At 35.5% G+C, this 19,620-nt stretch overlaps 1 protein-coding gene across 21 annotated transcripts in view; it reads left to right on the top strand.

The window, feature by feature from the left end:
* Huwe1 (HECT, UBA and WWE domain containing E3 ubiquitin protein ligase 1) overlaps window positions 1–19,620 on the top strand; it is a 137,472-nt gene that overhangs the window by 63,830 nt on the left and 54,022 nt on the right. For 19 of the 21 annotated variants that reach the window (XM_029473129.1, XM_029473137.1, XM_029473130.1 and 16 more), the window contains 12 exons: window positions 1,039–1,145; window positions 1,400–1,577; window positions 2,595–2,686; window positions 3,259–3,470; window positions 8,842–8,899; window positions 9,853–10,029; window positions 12,761–13,006; window positions 14,517–14,650; window positions 15,007–15,101; window positions 16,881–17,072; window positions 18,818–19,034; window positions 19,388–19,510. In XM_029473129.1, the coding sequence (XP_029328989.1) occupies window positions 1,039–1,145; window positions 1,400–1,577; window positions 2,595–2,686; window positions 3,259–3,470; window positions 8,842–8,899; window positions 9,853–10,029; window positions 12,761–13,006; window positions 14,517–14,650; window positions 15,007–15,101; window positions 16,881–17,072; window positions 18,818–19,034; window positions 19,388–19,510 (1,831 nt within the window). The remainder of the gene's footprint in view (window positions 1–1,038; window positions 1,146–1,399; window positions 1,578–2,594; window positions 2,687–3,258; window positions 3,471–8,841; window positions 8,900–9,852; window positions 10,030–12,760; window positions 13,007–14,516; window positions 14,651–15,006; window positions 15,102–16,880; window positions 17,073–18,817; window positions 19,035–19,387; window positions 19,511–19,620) is intronic. The other 2 variants (XM_029473133.1, XM_029473142.1) reach the window with 1 other exon arrangement.

The raw sequence follows: 19,620 nt of genomic DNA on the forward strand, positions 1-19,620 counted from the left end.
CTTTCCCCCTTGATCACTAATTGAGAAAATGCCTTACAGTTGGATCTCATGGAGGCTTTTCCTCAACTGAAGCTCCTTTCTCTGTGATAACTCCAGCTGTGTCAAGTTGACACAAAACTAGCCAGTACAGCCTGTTTAGGTCTTTAGATCCATTGCTACAAAAATTTTCCATTTGTGGTCAGAAAAGGGAGTAAAATAGCTGAAGTCAAATTTTATTAGCGTGTTATGCCACGTAAAGGTTACGAGTTTGTGATAACTAAAGCGGTTAACAAAATTGGGACTCTTTTTAAGAAGTCATTGTCCATTTTGCTATTTAGGTAGATATTGTTTAGCAGACCATTATGTCTATATTAGTCCTCCTGCCTGGATTAGACTACCAGGACACAGTGCCGCCTTTTAAGGGCGTGCCTAAACTCATTGTGTGCTCTGATCTGTCAGTGTCTTTGTGAACTCAATGTTTTCTGAATATTATAAATAGGTTAGTATGGTAGAAGTATAGTTTTTTAAAAAGGCTTGTTAGTGTTGGTTGATATCCCTGGGAGGCCTGCTCTTTTCTGAAGGGAAATGGAAGACTAGTGGATCTGGGGTAAAAAGGTGGTGGAGATGGGGTTGAGAGGGGTGAAGAGAGGGAATCTGTTTGCTGATATGTGATGTATGAGAGAAAAATACATAAAAAAGGAATGATCACACATATAATAAAACTCTTAATGTTTATTGGACTACTCTTGGTATTCTGGAAAATCGTTTTCATAATAAGCACAGAAGTTTAAATTATTAAATATTTAGTGTATGTGTTTTAAGATTTTGTAACAGGCAGTGGTGGTGCATGCCTTTAATCCAGCACTTGGGAGGCAGAGGAAAGTGGATTTCTGAGTTGAAGTCCTGCCTGGTCTACAGAGTATTACACAACAGCCAGGGTTACACAAAGAAACTCTGTCTTTAAAAACCAAAAAAAAAAAAAAGAAAAAAGATTTTATTTGCTTTTAATATTTATGGATAGTCTCAGTTTCCCATAATTTTTCTTATATTTCTTCTTAGCTACTGAAGTGGTGACTGTGTTTGTATTTCAAGAGCCATCACTGCTGTCCTCACTCCAGGACAATGGACTGACAGATGTCATGCTGCATGCACTGCTCATCAAAGATGTGAGTTCATTCTACCACTATAAAAATGACTACTCCGTGTATTTCCTGTTTCCTCAGATACATCTTCCACATGCTTTAGAAGCAAGTTTGAAATGTTACTGTGTGAAAAAATTTACCTCTTGTATGTATTGTTGAATCTATTTTATACCTGTTTAACAAATTCCTCAGTGTGGTAACCCTAACTAACTATATTTTCTTTGCATTTGTATATGACATTTTTTGAGTTGCATTCAAATCCTTTTCGTCTTTACTAGGTTCCTGCTACAAGGGAAGTCCTCGGTTCCCTCCCAAATGTATTCAGTGCACTTTGCTTGAATGCCCGAGGTCTTCAGTCTTTTGTACAATGTCAGCCATTTGAACGTCTCTTCAAAGTTCTTCTGTCTCCTGATTACCTCCCAGCCATGCGGAGGAGAAGGAGTTCTGATCCCCTTGGTGAGTTGCTACTATTTTTCTATTTTAAAATAGAAAGTTGGTTTTGGCAAGGAAAGTTTTCCTTGACTACACATCGTTTCTCTGGTTAGGTATGCTCAGCTTAACGGGAATTATCACCATGTATTCTATTATTACAGGTAGGAAGGAATACGTCATCCTTAGCCTCTCTCTTCATAGTATTTCCATGCTTCTGAATAGTTCACTTTACTGATGTTGGTAACAAACAGGTATAGGGACTGGTGGTTTCTTTTCTCTTTTCTTTTCTTTTCTTTTCTTTTCCTATCTTATTTTATCTTTTTTTCCCCAGTCGTCTATTTTCAAGTCTACCATCTAATCTACAAATTTTTCTGTTGTGAACAGATTTCTCATTTTTTTCTTAAATAGTTACAAATAATTATATTTTCTTCTCAGCATATTTTGAGTGTATATTGCTGAGGCACAAGAGAGAAAAATATTGTAGTTTGCAAAAGTGTACCTGTATATTGCCTAGGCTGAGTCTGGGCATTTGAATTCAGCCTGGGCAATATAGTGAGGGGACAACACAACAGCATTCACCCCCTACCCCTCACTCATCCCCTTTTCATGAATAAATGTATTCTGTACTTCCATTCACCACTGTATCATTCTAGCAGTCTTCATGGAGACATCCCAAGGGTCAGGGTATAGGGGACTTTAAGGATAGCATTTGAAATGTAAATGAAGGAACTATCTAATAAAAAATGCCATAAGAAAGTATTTCTTCTTTTCTACTCCTTTCTCTATAATAGAGTAGCTCAGACCTTGGCAGTGCTGTTTGCTAAACTGATCTCTTTCCTCCTCTTCCTCCTCCACCACCACCACCACCAACACCAACACCATCACCATGATTTGGTGGATTGAGGCTTATGTGAATTCATTCAAGATTTTGTGTTGGTAGATAGTCACAAGAAGCAGTTCAGTTCCTTCTTTCCGTCTTAAATTGGCACAAAAATTTTTGGGCTCAGTAATTTTTTTTTTTTTTTTTTTTTTTGCCTTAAGGGGATACTGCATCCAACCTGGGGAGTGCTGTTGATGAGCTCATGAGACATCAGCCTACCCTCAAAACAGATGCAACAACTGCCATCATCAAGGTAGGGATTGATAATGGTTAGGACTTTGATCTTTTACAAAGTGTCCTAGCTTAATTGGGAAGGGTTTTTTATCTGCCTAATTTCTAAGCCTTGCTTTTTTGGACTGTTCCTTTGCAAAACCAAAAGTTATAACCATTAGTCCATTCTTTACGAGAGTGGACTTTATGTTGATTCCATCCTTTTTATACTGAATCGTTTTCTGAATTAACACAGTTCCTTTGTTTAGTGTAAATCTGTTTGTATTGCTTTCTTATGAGATTAACAAATATGCAGGGGCTTCAGTTTGTATGAGCTAGCGTGTTTTTCTTGAAATTTCCCCTTCCTCATTTCTCCTTCCTCCATCAGGAGTGGATTATTCGAATCTGCATATAAGATACTGATGATTTGTAAATTAGGAGTGGCATGTGACCTTGTGTGATTTTTTTTTTTTTTTTACACTTACTTTTTTACTTTTTAAAAAATTGATGTAATGGTTATGCTTCAGCATTGTTGTGTATATTACAGATAGAAAATCCTCACAAAATGTCATTCCTTCATTATAAATAAGTAATGTTTTCCTCTTTGACTTTTAGTTACTTGAAGAAATCTGTAATCTTGGAAGAGATCCTAAATACATTTGTCAGAAGCCATCTATTCAGAAAGCGGATGGTACTGCTACTGCTCCTCCTCCAAGGTCTAATCATGCTGCAGAAGAGGCTTCCAGTGAAGATGAGGAGGAAGAGGAAGTACAGGCCATGCAGAGCTTTAATTCTGCCCAGCAGAATGAAACTGAGCCTAATCAGCAGTAAGTGTTAATAGGTCAGATTCTCTTTCCTTATGATACTACTTAGTATCATAATAGTTTTATGGTGATGGTGGTGGTGGCACTTCTAATTCTACTATTTGGGAGGCAGAAGCTGGCCCATATCTGAGTTTGGAGGCCAGCCAGGGCTATAGAGAGAAACACTGGCTGGAGAGATTGGGGTTGTGGGGTTAATTTTTTTTTTTTTTTTTTTTTTTATGATCAGCAGGATGGAACTCAAGCAAAGCAACTCCATACCCTTTATGTCACTTCAGTTTATAAAAAATACATCAGATCATTTTAAAGTTCTTTCTGGCCTTTTAGGTGTTTTCTTCCTTTGTTCCTTCCTCTGTAGTATCATAGTGCTGTGTTGTAGCATTGGTTGCATTTGAAAATTGCTATTCTTAAAATTTTAGTTCATGATGTTAAATCAGAGTTCAATATTCCAAGTAATATATGAAACTTTTATTTCAAATGTGAAAGCAATGTCTCTAGACAGGTGTCAATGTTTCAGCTGTGTGTAAGAATAGTTTTGATCTGGTACTAAACTGGCATGTTGGAGGTAGAAAATAGTCTAGTAGAGTATAAATAAAGCCCAGGAATAGCAGAAGTAAAAAGAGTTATTGGAACTCAGCAGTGCTCTTGGTGGTGTCAGTAATTTTGGAGGGGAGTCATTACTTAATCTCCATTTGCCTGAGACAGCAAGCATAAATCTCTAGTGTTGTCTTCAATCTACATTAAAACCATGTTTCTAAAAGAGGGTGACATTCTGAAATTGTGGCTTTTCTCAATACAGTATAAAGAAGTTACAGTATTTATCCCCAACTTTCTCCGATTACCTTGCAGAGCTGAGTTGCTTTTCCTGTCTACAAATGAAAAAAAGATTTGTTGAATGTAGAATGTTGTTGTTGGTGATTATAAGTCAAGTTGTGTGTATCTGCATATATTAGATCTTAGATCAAATAAATTCCAAATTCAAGCTGCTGTTAGAGTAAATTAACATTTTCTGAATATTACTCATTTTTCATACTATTTTCCTTACTTGAGATATTGTATATCATTATCCACATTTGTTCCTTATTCCAGAACATCTTCCGATTGGGAAAGCAAGCTTATATTTTCCCATATGCTGATTCTTTTCTGTATTAATCTGTTTCAGTGACTCCCCATCTCTATTTAATAGAATTATCAAAGAGCTTTAGATCAAGTGCCTGTCTCTCTTATCTGCCCATTCCAGTTTACATTACCCCCCACTCTCCTTACCCTGGCCCTGCTTGCTATGGACCATAGGTTTTTTATTTGTTTCTCATTATGAGATGATTTTGAGCCACCATGTGGTGGTTGCTGGGAATTGAACTCATGACCTCTGAAAGAGAGTCGGTGCTCTTAAAGCTGAGCCATCTCACCAGCCCTCCAGTTTACATTCTCAATTGGACCTACAAATTCCTGGTTCTTTGCCTCTATCCTTCTTCAAATGCCATAGGTATATATCCAAATGTAATTCTTATATGTATGTTCAAATATTTGTACAAAGTACACTGTACTTTTTATTTTCTGCCTTTTTTTCCATCCAAAAATGGAGCTACTGATCTTACTTCTATTGTACATGAAATAATTTTGAATATTCAAAAATACCCTATAAATACAATGATAATACAAATGTGCATCCAATGCATAGTTTCTTTAATTTGGTTTTACTTACTGTGTTTTGGGAATTTATCCATATTAGTAACATGACTCTGTAGTCTTGAGTGTGTTGTATAACTATGGTTACATTTATTTAGTTTTCCTCTTAATGAACTTGGTTTTTATTTTCCTGAGGCTAAGATAATTCCTTTTTATTCTTTTTAAAGTAATGATGGCTTATGAATGATAGTGAAATAATAGTTTTTGTTGGATTTGTAGAATAAGAACACTTAGGCAGTTTAAGTCTAAATTCTTAGGTTTCTAATGTGCTATTCACAAACTAAGGTCTTGCTTTGCAGGTAAGAGTAGCTGGGAATTCATTGTACAGTGTCCTCAAACTCAGTCTTCCCTCTTCAGCCTTCTAAGTGCTGAGGATTATGACTCTGTTTCTGGCCACTCTATGTAATCTGAAACAAGCCTTTCAAGTCCTACAAAGGGGCTTTTTGATTCTTGCTGCCTTTCAGGGCATAGTGTGGCATTCTCCTACATGACTTAGGTTTATAATAATAAACACCATAGTTTAAGTTTTCCCTGGTCCTAAACTGTGGGGAGAAGAGGGGCTGGGCTTGGTTTTCCAACCAAGGCCTGTGTTCCCTAACAGTCCCTGCAAGTAACTGTCAGTCAGTTCTTCATTCTAAATGATGGGCTGGGATGTGGGGAATGTGGCCTGATAACCTCCAGGCTGTTGCAAATCTTAGAGCAGCACTCAAATTTTTAAAGTGCAGGTCCATGATCCTGATATTAGGAACTTTTAAATAACATGCATAAGTCTGTGCAGGTCTGTAGCATTTGTTTGTGAGTATAGAGATTGGGCAGAGGAGAATTTTACAATTATAACTCATTTACAAAAACAGACTTTTCTTGTTCAGGGATGTGACTGCTTTAAATTAGGTTAAACTTAGGCTTGTAGGTAGAGTTCTTTTGGAGATAACTGATGATTTTTAGTTATTTTTAAATGATGTAGTAGGAAAGAACAAAAATAGATATATATGAATGAGTCTGTTCCTGGAGTTATATGAAGAACAATACTGTTGGTTTGTCTTTTTTTTTTTCCTACAGCTTCCTTTGTAGCAATGAAAGGCACATCTGGGATTCATTTTGTTGTATTAACCTATGCTCTGTACTAGATCATATTTGACATATACAAAGAGGCGAGAATTCCATTGGAATGGTATCTGTACTTGTAGCTTTAGAGGTGGATCTTTAGGTTCTTTCTAGGGAGGTGAGGCTGAGTTGAAAAGGATAATTAATTATTAATAAAATGCTGCAGTTGTGCATTATCAAGGAAATGTTCTTTTCAATCCTGGCCCTTCCTTTCTTTGAAGGGTCTTAGTCCTTTGAAGGACTTAACTTTCTCAGAGTGATATGAATACTTAAGCTGATACTGAAAATCACACAGCACAGTGCCTGATAAATTGTGGGGAAAGGACTATATTAGTTTACTATTATTTCTTGTGCCTTTTGTTGTCAACAAAGGGTAGTTCAGAGACCCAGAAAGACCTAAGATAAACTTTGCAATGTAAGGATTAAAACAGCCTCTCAGATTTCACCGTCATCTCATTATCTAATTTCCGGTGGTAATGTGGCCATTTGAAGTTCCTCACAAGGCCAGCACTGCCACCCTGCTTTGTACTATGCCCAGAAGGCTCTAATGAAGTCCTCTTCCTGATTTGAACAGCACTTTCTGCAGGTACAAAGGGCCATTTCCATCACTACCAGCCTTTAGTCTCTATTGCGATTTTTAATAATTTACAAAGCAGGGAAAATGAAGTAGAATCCAATAAAATCCTTTTATTAATAAAAATCAAAACAAACAAAAAGATTTCCACTTTTTGTACAACGGTCTTTGCCCATGGGACTAGAAAAAAAGCTGAATTTGCTGCTCTTAATGGAAGACAGGACTTAAAGTTCACAGTATTCATTGAGTTAGGTGGCTTACAAACACTTGTATCTCCAGTTATCCTGCACTCACATGTATATACTCACATGTAACATAAAGTAAATTTTAACAAGATTCTTTTGCAAGTCCCCTCCCCCAATTTTTCTTCATTTAGTGTATATGTGTATAATCTCATACACAGATGTGAAAGGTCAGAGGACAACATTCATGAGTTGATTCTCTGCTTCCCTGTGATGCTGAGGACTGAACTCAAAATTGTAAGGCTTGTATGGTGAGTGCTTACCTGCTGTGCTATCTCTTCAGCCCTTTTAAAAGTTGAGGGTGTTTATAAAATCCTTAACCCTGGGCTGGTGAGATGGCTCAGCAGGTAAGAGCACTGACCCACATGGTGGCTCACAACCACCCATAGTGAGATCTGACTCCCTCTTCTGGTGTGTTTGAAGACAGCTACAGTGTACTTATGTATAATAATAAATAAACCTTTTTTTTTTTTAATAAATCCTTAACCCTAAAGCCTTGGATGTTTTATTACTGAAGCTATTCTTAAAGCTTCTTTGTTCTTTTTCACTTTTCTGCCAAATGTTTTCATGGTTGTCAATTTTTATATTTTGTCAGATATGAGAACTATTAGCATTTTATCTTGCTTGCCTCTTTTACTATCTTTTCTCTCAACACCACTATCTCTGTTCCTCCTTTGCCACCTCTTTACTCAGATCCCAAGGATACATAAGCATCATCATATGTTGTTTCCTACTTAAGTTTTCTTCTTTTTTGTCTTTATGAGTTACATTTTCTTTTCATCTCAGTACAGTATATATGGTTGTTTCCCCCTGTCATTTTATTGCAAAAGACAATTTAATTTAAAGATACCTTTTGCCGGGCAGTGGTGGTCCACTTGGGAGGCAGAGGCAGGCGGATTTCTGAGTTTATGGCCAGCCTGGTCTACAGAGTGAGTTCCAGGACAGCCAGGGATATACAGAGAAACCCTGTCTCGAAAAACCAAAAAAAAAAAAAAAGATACCTTTTATAAATCTATAACCTAATTAGCATCCAGTATTGAAGAATTTGAAAAAGCTAAAAAACGTGATAAATTGTACATAATTCAGGAACTGTCATCCTGCAATTACAAATTAGTTGTAAAAGGAGGCCTTGGAAAATGACTTTAGCTTTGACTGTTCATAAGGACTTGTCAGTCTTAAGCATTTTTGATTTTTTAAGATAAGGTTTCCTTGTGTAACAGCCCCTGATTTTTCTGGAACCCACTTTGTACACTAGCCTGGCTCTGAAAGCTCCTCCTGCCTATGCCTCTGCCTCTTTGAGTACAAGGATTAAAAGCATATGCCACTACTCCTGGCTCATAGTAAAGATATTTGAACAAAACCAAACATCCACTTCTTTCTCAGCTCTTAATCTAACATAAGATTATGACTGTTTTATGTTTGCTTCATTGCCTGGTCCTTTCCTATAAGCACGTTTGGTCTTTTAATTCAGTTTATTTTCACTATTTTTATAATGTTAAATTTTTTTCTAACAGTAATTTCACTTAGAAAGGATGTGTCATTTGTGATAAGTATAATAATTGCTATATTTTTATGGCTTGTTTATTTTATACTCTGAACTCTACCTTCATTATTGATTTCAGCTCTTTTTCTTCATGTCTTAGTTTTAAGGTTCATATACTAAAAGAGTATATACTCTAGGAGCATGACTTAGTAAAAGGGCTTCACTTTTTTCCCCTCACACTGGTGCTATGAATTTCTGTGTAACTGATTCTTTTCTCTTTAACAGGGTTGTTGGTACGGAGGAACGTATACCTATACCCCTCATGGATTACATCCTTAATGTGGTAAGATTCATTGTAGAGCTAAAGATGTGTGCTTTTTCAGGTTGTCAGAGCAAGTTACTTGTTCTCCTCTAATGCCTTTAGTTAGTAATTATCATTCTATTTTCTCAACTTGAAAGTACTTTATGTGATAATATTGTATAGCATTTAATGTTTATTTTCTCTAGAGCTTTTAAAGTACAGAGGGAAAGGTGTGCAAAATTGGAAATATTTGTTCTTGCCCCATTTTCAGTAAATGAGCCAGTATTCTCAGCCTTTTTATATTTTCAACTTTCTGTTCACTGTTATTATTGTACATTTGAATTTTAACGAGATTTAGTGTGTTAAACCAATATTATGTCAGAATTTGCCCAACATGCTTTTCCCACATTTTACCCCTTCCCCTGCCCCTCTCTGAAGTGCATGGACGTTCCCTGTATCATTAAGAAAATGTGAAGAGCACTAAAATTTTCCCAGAATTTAATATCCACTTAGCATTTATTCTAGACTAATAAGCACTTCCACTTGTGCTTTTGTGTTCATTAATACATTCTTTCTATCCCTCAAAGATCCCTTTTGTTTTGTTTTGATTCAAATTCCGATTCCTGGAGTTCATTTTATTTATATTATAAGGATGTGTGGGAACTGTCATAACAAATGGAGTGTATGATACAGTTAAGACAGACCTGTTTCTGCCACTAATTCAGAATGTTGCTCTGAGCAAGTCATTTAGCTTCTCTTTGCTTTCAAATTGACTTCTGGAGTGGTTGAAAATTTAGATTGGGAAGGGTTCCTTATTTTCTGGATAATATGAATATGTACTAATTATTTGTCCCTGTTAATTGAAGTGGTATTACAGAAAATACTGATGTCTTGCAAATACGTTGTCCCTATCCTGATCCTGATGAAGTAAAACTGACCTTTTACTTCCAAGTATTAGCCTCTAACTTGTCTTTTAAAAAACTTTCATCACCTAGATGAAATTTGTGGAATCTATTTTGAGCAACAATACAACAGATGACCACTGTCAAGAATTTGTAAACCAGAAAGGACTCTTACCTTTGGTTACCATTTTGGGTCTTCCCAATCTGCCCATTGACTTTCCCACATCTGCTGCCTGTCAGGCTGTTGCAGGTGTCTGCAAATCCATATTGGTAAGAAACATCTAGCGAAATATTTACATCTCTGTATGTATTTTCATTGTGTTCTCGCTTAAGGACCTCTAGTTAAAAATTGATAAATTTGTGTGTGTTCCACTTAATATATTTTATACTATTTCTCATAGTGAAATTATTTATTTTCTTTGTTTTTGCATTTGCGTGTTGTTTTGCCATTTGAATTCATATGCGTGTAAATTATTTCCAGGAAAGCTTTCTAGCTTCATGCTGTTATGGTAGTATTTTTTGGTTTTAGTATGCGCATTCATTTTGCAGTGTTCGTTCCTTTTCCCCAAGCTTTATTAGTCATAAATTGATATGTAATTTATTGCTTAAAATTGCCAAAAACAAAGTTTCTTCATTTCTACAACACCTTTGATTTTTGCAAGTTACTTGTTCACCCCTAATGCCTTTACTTAGTAATTATCATTCTATTTACTCAACTTGAAAGTACCTTATGTAATAGCTTTGTATAGCATTTAAGAGTGTTACAGTGACACCAAATATTTATTAATTTTGTCAGTTTCCTTTTTAAAGCTAAATGATAAAAAAAAAAAGCTAAATGATATTTTATGAAATACACTCTAGATCATTTTGTCCATTCCTCTGTTACTGGACACTGAGTTTGCTTTTATTTTAGCTCCTAATGAATACTGTTATAAACTTGAGTGTAATTAATAGCACTTCAAGATTTGCCTTTGGAATCTTTTGGATGTATACTTTGAAGTGACATAACCTAATCAAATGATAATTCTATTTGTGTGTGTGTGTGTTTGCATGAAACTTTCAAACTACTTTTCCAAGATTATTTTCCATTCCTAGTAGCGGCACATAAGGATTGTAATTTCACCATCTCCATGCCAGATCTTTTTTTTGGTTTGTTTGGTTTGTTTGGTTTGTTTGTTTGTTTGTTTGTTTTCTTAAATAATAGCCATCCTTGAAGATAAAGTAGTGCTTCGTTTTCATTTTGACTTGCATATCCTAAATAATTGGTGGTATTGACCATAACGTTTGATTTGTGAACTTGAGTTATTGTCTATGTGTGCATCTTTTGCTAAACGAATATTTGTGTTCTTTATTTTATATTTAATCAAATTAAGATGTTTTGCTGTTTAGTATTGAATATCTCTGTATATATTGAACACCAGCCTCTTTTTTTCAGATACATCACTTGCAAATATCCTCATTTTGTCAGTTGCCTGTTTGTTTGTTACCTTTGACATACTAAAGGTTTTGATGCTGACCAGGCCCATTTTGTCTTTTGTTATTGTTGTCATTTTTGTTTCCTGTGCTTTTGGTGCTGATCCAAGAAATTTCAGACAGTTTAATTCCTATACTTTAGGTATTATGAGTTTTTAATTCTTAGGTCTTGATACATTTGGAGTAGAGACCCAAAAGGTTCCACTTTATTTATTTCATTTGTTTATATTATATTTCCCCCAATATCATTCATTGAAAAGACTGTACTTTTATTAAACCATCTCCTATCACTCACTGTCTTCAAACACAATTTAACTAAAAAATTTGGAGTTTTCTTTCTCAGCCCTATTCTTTTCCATTGATTGTCCAGTAGTGCAATTTTGATTAATCAATTATAACTAATCAAAATCAAGTTGGAAATCAGGAAGTGTGAGACCTCCAAATTGAGTTGTGTTCTCATACCCCAGAATTATTTTGGTTTTTTTGGGGGGGGTTCTTTGAAAAGCTATAAATGAATTATGAGGGAAATTTTATATCTGCCTCCAACCCAGGAAAAAAAAAGATTGGGAAATTTTGATAGTAATTACAATAAAGCTCCTTTGTTGGCTGTTTTGTGCAGTGATAAATAATTTCTAGAAACTGCAATTTAATGTTTTATTTTGTTTCACTCTTTGCAGGTGTAAAGTGCTTTCATAAGAGAACATGGGGAAAGGACTGATCTAACTACCCCACCTCTAAGATGCTCTGTGAGGAGGGATAGATTTATTTCAAGCCATAGGAAGGCAAATAATTTCTAGCTTTGCATAACAAGTGGTAATCTTTAATTGCCAGATTTTTCTTCCTTAACTTGAAAAGAAATGTAATATTTGGGTTTGTCTATTAAAATAATTTGCCTTCCTGATGCCAATCTCAGAGTCACCACTCTTGTTTGGGAAGAAGACAACTTTATAGCTCTGAAAGTACTTCTTGATAGTTTGACTAGCCTCGGTAGCTTTTATAATACTTGCTTTCTCCTTTATTTCCTTCTGAACCATTTGTACTGCTCGATATAGATACAACTGCTTAATTTATGTAACATGAGGTTGAGTTTCACATGCCCTCTCAGCCTCCTCCCTCAACAATATTTAATACAATACTTACTTTAGTCAATTATCAATTTACTTATTAGAAATAAATAGAAAACACCATTGTAATGTAACTCATTTTCAAGATTTGGAACTTTGCCTAACATTGCTCCTTTCTAAGCAAAATTTGAAATTAAACTCTTACACAGCAGTACAACAAACAGTCCTGTTTGACATTTTCATGTTGTGATTGGCTCATCAAGCTTAAAAATAATATGCTGTTACACAAAGTAGTGAAATATATCATTCCTGGCTTCATATTTTGGTACTGCCATTTATAAATTGAGAAATGTAACTGACTGAAATTTCGGAGAGTTCAAGTAATAGTCACTATTACTGTAAATGTTAAGAACATAATGTATGTATTTCATTACGTGGAGACACATTCATAATTCTTGTTTCAGACCCTGTCACATGAACCCAAAGTTCTTCAAGAAGGTCTCCTTCAGTTAGACTTGATCCTTTCCTCCTTGGAGCCTTTACATCGGCCCATTGAATCCCCTGGGGGCTCAGTGTTACTGAGAGAATTGGCATGTGCAGGCAATGTTGCTGATGCTACCCTCTCAGCTCAGGCCACGCCTCTTTTGCATGCACTCACTGCAGCCCATGCTTACATCATGATGTTTGTTCACACTTGCAGAGTTGGACAGGTAAGAATAATCATGGGGCTATGGTTTCAGTTTAAAGCCAATAAAATGGCAAGGACCTATATCCACCTGCTAGATTACTGTGCTTGGGAACAAATATACCTGGAGTCGTAGCTGAAAGAAATGCCTTATTTTTCTTTAGTACTTTTTTTTTTTTTTCTGGACAATATATCTGGTGGTGGTTGTGGGTTTATATTTTAAATTGCCATGGAGTTTCAGTCTCTTAGTTTTTATTAGCTGTTGTGTAGGCATATAATTTATCATATGAATAGAACTTTAAGAAAAACCATAATTATTATTTTTTGTTACTATCTATAACAAATGTTGACTGTTTTTGCAGGCAAAAATTGTTTGAGTGGCCATTTCATCTTAACTGCTATCTTTTTAAAATAGCAAATATGAAACTCATTTCATTGCATTTATTTAACTTTTGTTTACTTTTGTGTGGGCCTGATGACATGATGGGTTTTGAGCATACCATGTGGGATTTGGGGAGGCCAGAGGACAACTTTTTGAAGTCCATTCTTTTATGCTTTTATGTAGATTCTAAGTATCAAGCTCAGGTTATTGGGCTTCCCTATATTTATCCCTAATCCTTCTCAAAAAAACATCATTATTTCCTAATCTCCATATAAGTACATATAGATCCAACAATGGCATGGCAAAAAATTATTTTTACCACAAAGCATTTAAATTAGTAGTTAGCAACAAGAAGAAAATGTGTCAAATGCTATGTCTGCATTCTGTGGTCTTTCTTGTTCATAAAGGAAACTGCTGTGAAGACAGGGAAGCTTCCTCAGTTTCAAAATTCCTGCTGTGTAAATCTTGAGTTTTCTTCTTTTTTAATTTTTTTTTTAATTTTTTTTCAGACAGGTTTTATCTGTGTAGTCCCAACTGTCCCTAAATTCAATTTGTAGAACAGGCTGGTCTCAAACTCAGAGATCTGCCTGCCTCTGCCTCCCGAGCGCTTGGATTAAAGGGTTATACCCCCATGCGCAGCAAGAACCTGAGTTTCAATCCTCAGAAATTCTGTATAAATGCCTGACAACTTTGCACATGCTTATAATCCCAGCACTGTAAAAAATAGGTGCATTTCTGGGGCTTTTGGGCTAGCCAAAAATTGTCTCAAAAAATTAAGGTGGTCAGCACCTAAGGAACAGGTTGTTTTCTAGACTCCATACGCCTAGGTACTCATACATGTGATAAACAAAAGTAAATCTCCTGGCTTTGTGTTTGTGTAGTCACTATTTTTACCATGTTTATGTCTCAGTAATTTATTACAAAAAGTAGTTCAACAGTTCAAAAACTGGGCAAGAGTACATTTTCTACCAGCTACACTACTATACTGTAGCCCAGACATTGCTCTCACTCACTATTTCTTGCCTCCAAAAAATGCTGGGATTATAGGCAGATGATACCGTACCAAACAGTAAAGGTTGATATTTTAAAAATATAGTATTTTAAAAGTATAATTGTTTGTAGACCATCTCAAATACTTATCCTTTGGTTGCAGAGTGAAATTCGTTCTATCTCAGTAAACCAGTGGGGTTCACAATTGGGTTTGAGTGTTCTGAGCAAGCTAAGCCAGTTATACTGTTCTCTGGTGTGGGAAAGCACTGTCCTCCTCTCTCTATGTACCCCTAACAGGTAAGAGGATGTTCATTTCTCTTAATATCTCTCTTTGTTTATCTGATAGACAAAGTTTAAACAGGGTGGATGAGTTTGATTAAAAAGGTTCAGTTTTTTATCCTTCCTACCTTCTAGCCTATAGATTTAACTGACAAATTATAACATCCTGTGCATGTTTAAGATGATTTCCCAGGGATGGTTGTGTTAGCACAATGCAAACAAATCTTGTTTGTTGCTTCTTCAAGAATCAGAATTGTTTTTTATTGCATTTAGGATAACTTAGGCGCTCTTAGAGGTACTTCCCAAGCACTGTAATAGCACTTAATTCTGTTTGTTTTGGTTTGTTGTTTGTTTGATTATTTCCCTTATTGTAGCCTACCATCTGGATGTGAATTTGGCCAAGCGGACATGCAGAAACTAGTTCCAAAGGATGAGAAGGCAGGTACGACCCAGGGCGGAAAAAGATCAGGTAACTGTAAGAAAAATAAAATGTAATGACTGTTACTTCTAAGTTATGTCCCTGTGACTTCCACAGGTCATGTGCTTACTGTGAGACTTAGCTCTCCATCATCCTTAGTCTTCAGGTTTCATTGATTTTTTTTTTTTTTTTTATTAAATTTAGTTTTTGTTGTTTCTTCTGTAAAAACATGCACATATTATAAAAAATACTGGCATAACAACATTTTTGCCACCAAACATTTGAGAGTTATCTGCCTGATACTTTTCCTGAGTATATTTAAGAGTGTTTTAGGTATATATATCTTTGTTTTGTAAGTGCCAAGAGTTGACTATTCCCAGCTTATGTGCTATTTAGGAAAGTAAAAGTCTTTCATGTAGTTTTTTTGTAAATACAAGATACTGTCCTGACAATTATGATACCTAAAGGCATGGTAATATTTTAATTTCATTTATGACTTCTCAATTTTTAGTATAAATTCTCTGTAACCTGTTGGGAAAGGAATTTTTCTGAATAATAATATTGATCATACTGGATTAAATGATTTGTTAATGGAAAACTTCCACCTATTTTTACTTTTTAAAATGGATACTCAAAGTTATATGTATGGCTTATATTCTGTTTTCTTTTAGACAGTAGTGCTTTGGAATTATCTTCTGCTTTTTTTTTTTAATTGCATTGCAAGTTCCATAATAGTATAATCAGAAATCACATAAAATTCTCTGATCTTGGTGTAGCAAATGTGAAAGTGATAAAAAAAATTTTCCAGAGATTTTAAAGACCCAAGGTACATAAAACTGAAAAATAACAATGACAATTCTATGTATAAAGCTGTCAGATATTCTTTAAAATGCATTGAAATTACTGAGAAGGAAACCTAAGCAACCAAAATCAAAATGCACATATCTTAAAATATAAGAGCTTACAGCAGCTGTTTTAGGAGTCAGAATAAGTATACACAGACTTCTGAGGTTAATTTTGAAGAAAATGTATATTTCAAATTTTAGTCCATTTCAAATACAACTCAATAAAATTTATTAAGAACTAGGGATGAAGTTAAAATCCTGAAAGAATTGTTTCTCCCAATAGTTTACACTCTTGTTTGGGGGCGTGGGTAGCCTTTTACCACCACATCGCTAGCAATTTGGTTAACAAAGAAGTCACAATTCCTTAAAACTATTAAAGAGGAATGCTGAGGTTTAGAAATACATAGACAAAGTCCAGTAATCCTTACCATTGTGGCCTAAGGCAAGGAGGATTAGCACCTCTGACTTCATACTGAGTGTGGAACCAGTATGAGAACTTGCCTCTAAAGAGGGTGGGGCTTTGGTTGGAGAGATGTCTCTTTAAGAACACTTTGCTGCACTGTCATGAGAATCCAAGTTTGTCTTTCACCACACATACATAATTACAATAATTAAATGCTGGGAAATTGTCCAGCAGTATTCTATAATGTTCAATTTTAGTATGAAAAAACTATAAGATTCTACCAGGACGTCTTCAGTGATAGCTTCAAATATGATACCGGTGTTAAGATCCTTCATATCCTTTCATTTGGAGATGCCAGCAAGTATTTACTTATTAGAGCTCCAAACATAAAAGCATATTGGTGTCATTCTTGTTGTTGTGCTTTGGATGTGGAAGATTGGTTTGGTTTGAGCTTCTTAAGAACTAATTGAAATTTAAATAGGGATAAGCACCATAGATAACTATTTTTTTGAGACCCTTCAAAAATGGATCCAGGTAAGTTCTAGCTCTGCGTTATCTTATTACCCCCTTTTACTTGTACAGATGGAGAACAGGATGGAACTGCTGGAAGCATGGATGCTTCTGCCCAGGGTTTATTAGAAGGAATTGAACTAGATGGTGACACACTGGCACCCATGGAGACAGATGAACCTTCTTCTTCAGATTCTAAGGGCAAATCTAAAATCACACCTGCCATGGCTGCAAGAATTAAACAAATCAAGCCGTTGCTGTCAGGTCAGTGACTCTCCATTTTTAAAACTTTCTCTTTGAGCTTCAGAGCTCTAGTATTACTCAAACAAGTTAAATTGGAAAAACCATATTTGAAATAAGTCAATGTTGTAGAATTGTCGTGACTCTCACATGTACTTTGTTGAATCCATATTGTGTCTCATGCTCTATATAGGTTGCTAAAGATATAAAAGGAGATAATTTCTTCCTGATCTTTAACTACTCTCCCTTCTAAATTTTACTTGTTTGTTCTTCAGTTATTGCAAATGGCATCTCCTATCATTCTGTTGGAATGTCTCCCGGGGTACCTTATTGCTAAGTCTACCAGATACTTTTTTTTTTAATGAAGTGTAAGAGTTGGCCTACTTTCTACCTCTAGAAATAACTCTTAGATTTCTATATGACCAAGCACTCACAATTTTCACCAGTCTCATTTTGCTTTGATTATCCAGTAACATAGTTTCTTATGTTTTACTAAAGTTACTTTGGCAGCTTCAAGGAGCCTGCATTACAGATGTGAAATGATTGTGTTTGCCATCTTTTGCCCCTTTATATGGTACCATCATTCAGAGGACCTATTTTGTATATTTATTAATAGTTACCATTTTCTAACACTTAGGACATAAGAAGAAAGCCGGGCAGTGGTTGTGCACACCTTTAATCCCAGCACTTGGGAAGCAGAGGCAGGCAGATTTTTGAGTTCGAGGCCAGCCTGGTCTACAGAGTGAGTTCCAGGACAGCCAAGGCTACACAGAGAAACCCTGTCTTGGGGGAGGAAAAAAAATACATATACACACACACACACACACACACATATATATATACACATACACACACATACATATATATATATATATATATACATACACACACACATACATATACATATACACATACATACACACACATATGAAAGTGAAAATCTAACTCCCCAAGGCAGAGAATGACCTTCAAATCCTAAAGATTTTATCTTTGTGCCTGTTTTTATATGGATTTTACTAATTATCCCTGAATTGAAGTACAGTTAGGTGATGTTTGTTTGTATGTTTGTTGGTATTGTCTTAGAACATTCTCAGGTTTCTGTGGTAGATCAGAACCATATTTTGTCTGTTTCTTTGCTGATCAGGCATTTTGTTTTCTTACCTTTGATAGATTTTTAAGCTGATTTGCTATCTGTTCATATGTGAGTAATACTGAGAAACAGGGCTTGGTTGCATTTTCCTTTTGACTTAAATTCATTTTTTAGATTCTGAGTATGCCAAAACTTCCACCTAGGCAGTAGCCTATTCCATAGTTAATATTATACAATATAAAATTATGTAGAATAGAAGATGAAAAACTTTTCTGTATAGATGCGTATACTGTTCTAAGCGTGATCTTTAAGAATAAAAAGTTTCTATTATTTAATAATTTGCATAATTTGTATTTTTTATTTATAACCAGTGTTCAGTGTGTGTGTGTTTGTGAATTTAAGTATAGAAAAGGTCTAGTGAAATGACTAAAGTGACTACAGTGTAAATGAGAGTTCAGGTCTTCAACACCCAGATGGAAAGTCAAGTGTGACAACATGTTTCCTGTAATCCCCAGAGCTCATGTAAAGGTACAAGGAGAGAACAGACTTCTTAATGGTGTCTTCTGACCTACAGACTTACTATAAAAATGATAATTATTTTTAAAATATGAGGAACATAGGTGTAATACTGTAAATTGTGTGAATACTTTATAGAATTGTACTACCTTCTGGGTTTCAGCTTCTTCCAGATTAGGCCGAGCACTTGCTGAGCTCTTTGGACTCCTTGTTAAGCTTTGTGTGGGTTCTCCTGTCCGTCAAAGAAGGAGCCATCATGCTGCCAGTACCACCACTGCGCCAACACCTGCTGCTAGATCAACAGCTTCAGCCCTCACTAAGCTACTCACAAAAGGCTTATCATGGCAGCCCCCACCATATACACCTACTCCCCGCTTCAGGTGAGTTCCTATTTTAGGTACAGGAAGTAGAAAGTGGCAATAAAAATGATGTATGTTTCTTCCTATTCTACTGAGGAAAAGTTTAGAAGTCTCTTGCTTTCTCTTTATATATATTCCACATGAAGTATATTTATTATACTTAGTATAGAACATGGAAATTTCTAAAGGGTTTATTGTTAAACAGTATTTAAGTAACCTTCTAATTCTTAATTGGGTGGCAGATATCCCAGGAGTGCCAAACTAATCTTTCACCTAAATACTTTGCTAGCCTTTCCTTTAGATTTTTTTCACTTAATTTCCGGTTGCTTTTGTGTGTATCTTAAAAATGTCTTTTCTTTGTTTTATTTTTTTAGGCTGACATTCTTCATCTGTTCGGTTGGATTTACCTCTCCAATGCTCTTTGATGAGAGAAAGTATCCTTACCACCTTATGCTGCAGAAATTTCTCTGCTCTGGTGGTCACAATGCTCTTTTTGAGTAAGGATCATTTGCTTCACAAAGAATCGTTTCTTGTACTTTGATCTTTCCTATGTGGCTTACCTGCTCACAGCTTTCTAAGTCATTTATCCTGTGATGCTAGGATATAT

This window comes from Mus caroli, chromosome X, assembly GCF_900094665.2.
Source record: "Mus caroli chromosome X, CAROLI_EIJ_v1.1, whole genome shotgun sequence".
NCBI lineage: Eukaryota > Metazoa > Chordata > Mammalia > Rodentia > Muridae > Mus > Mus caroli.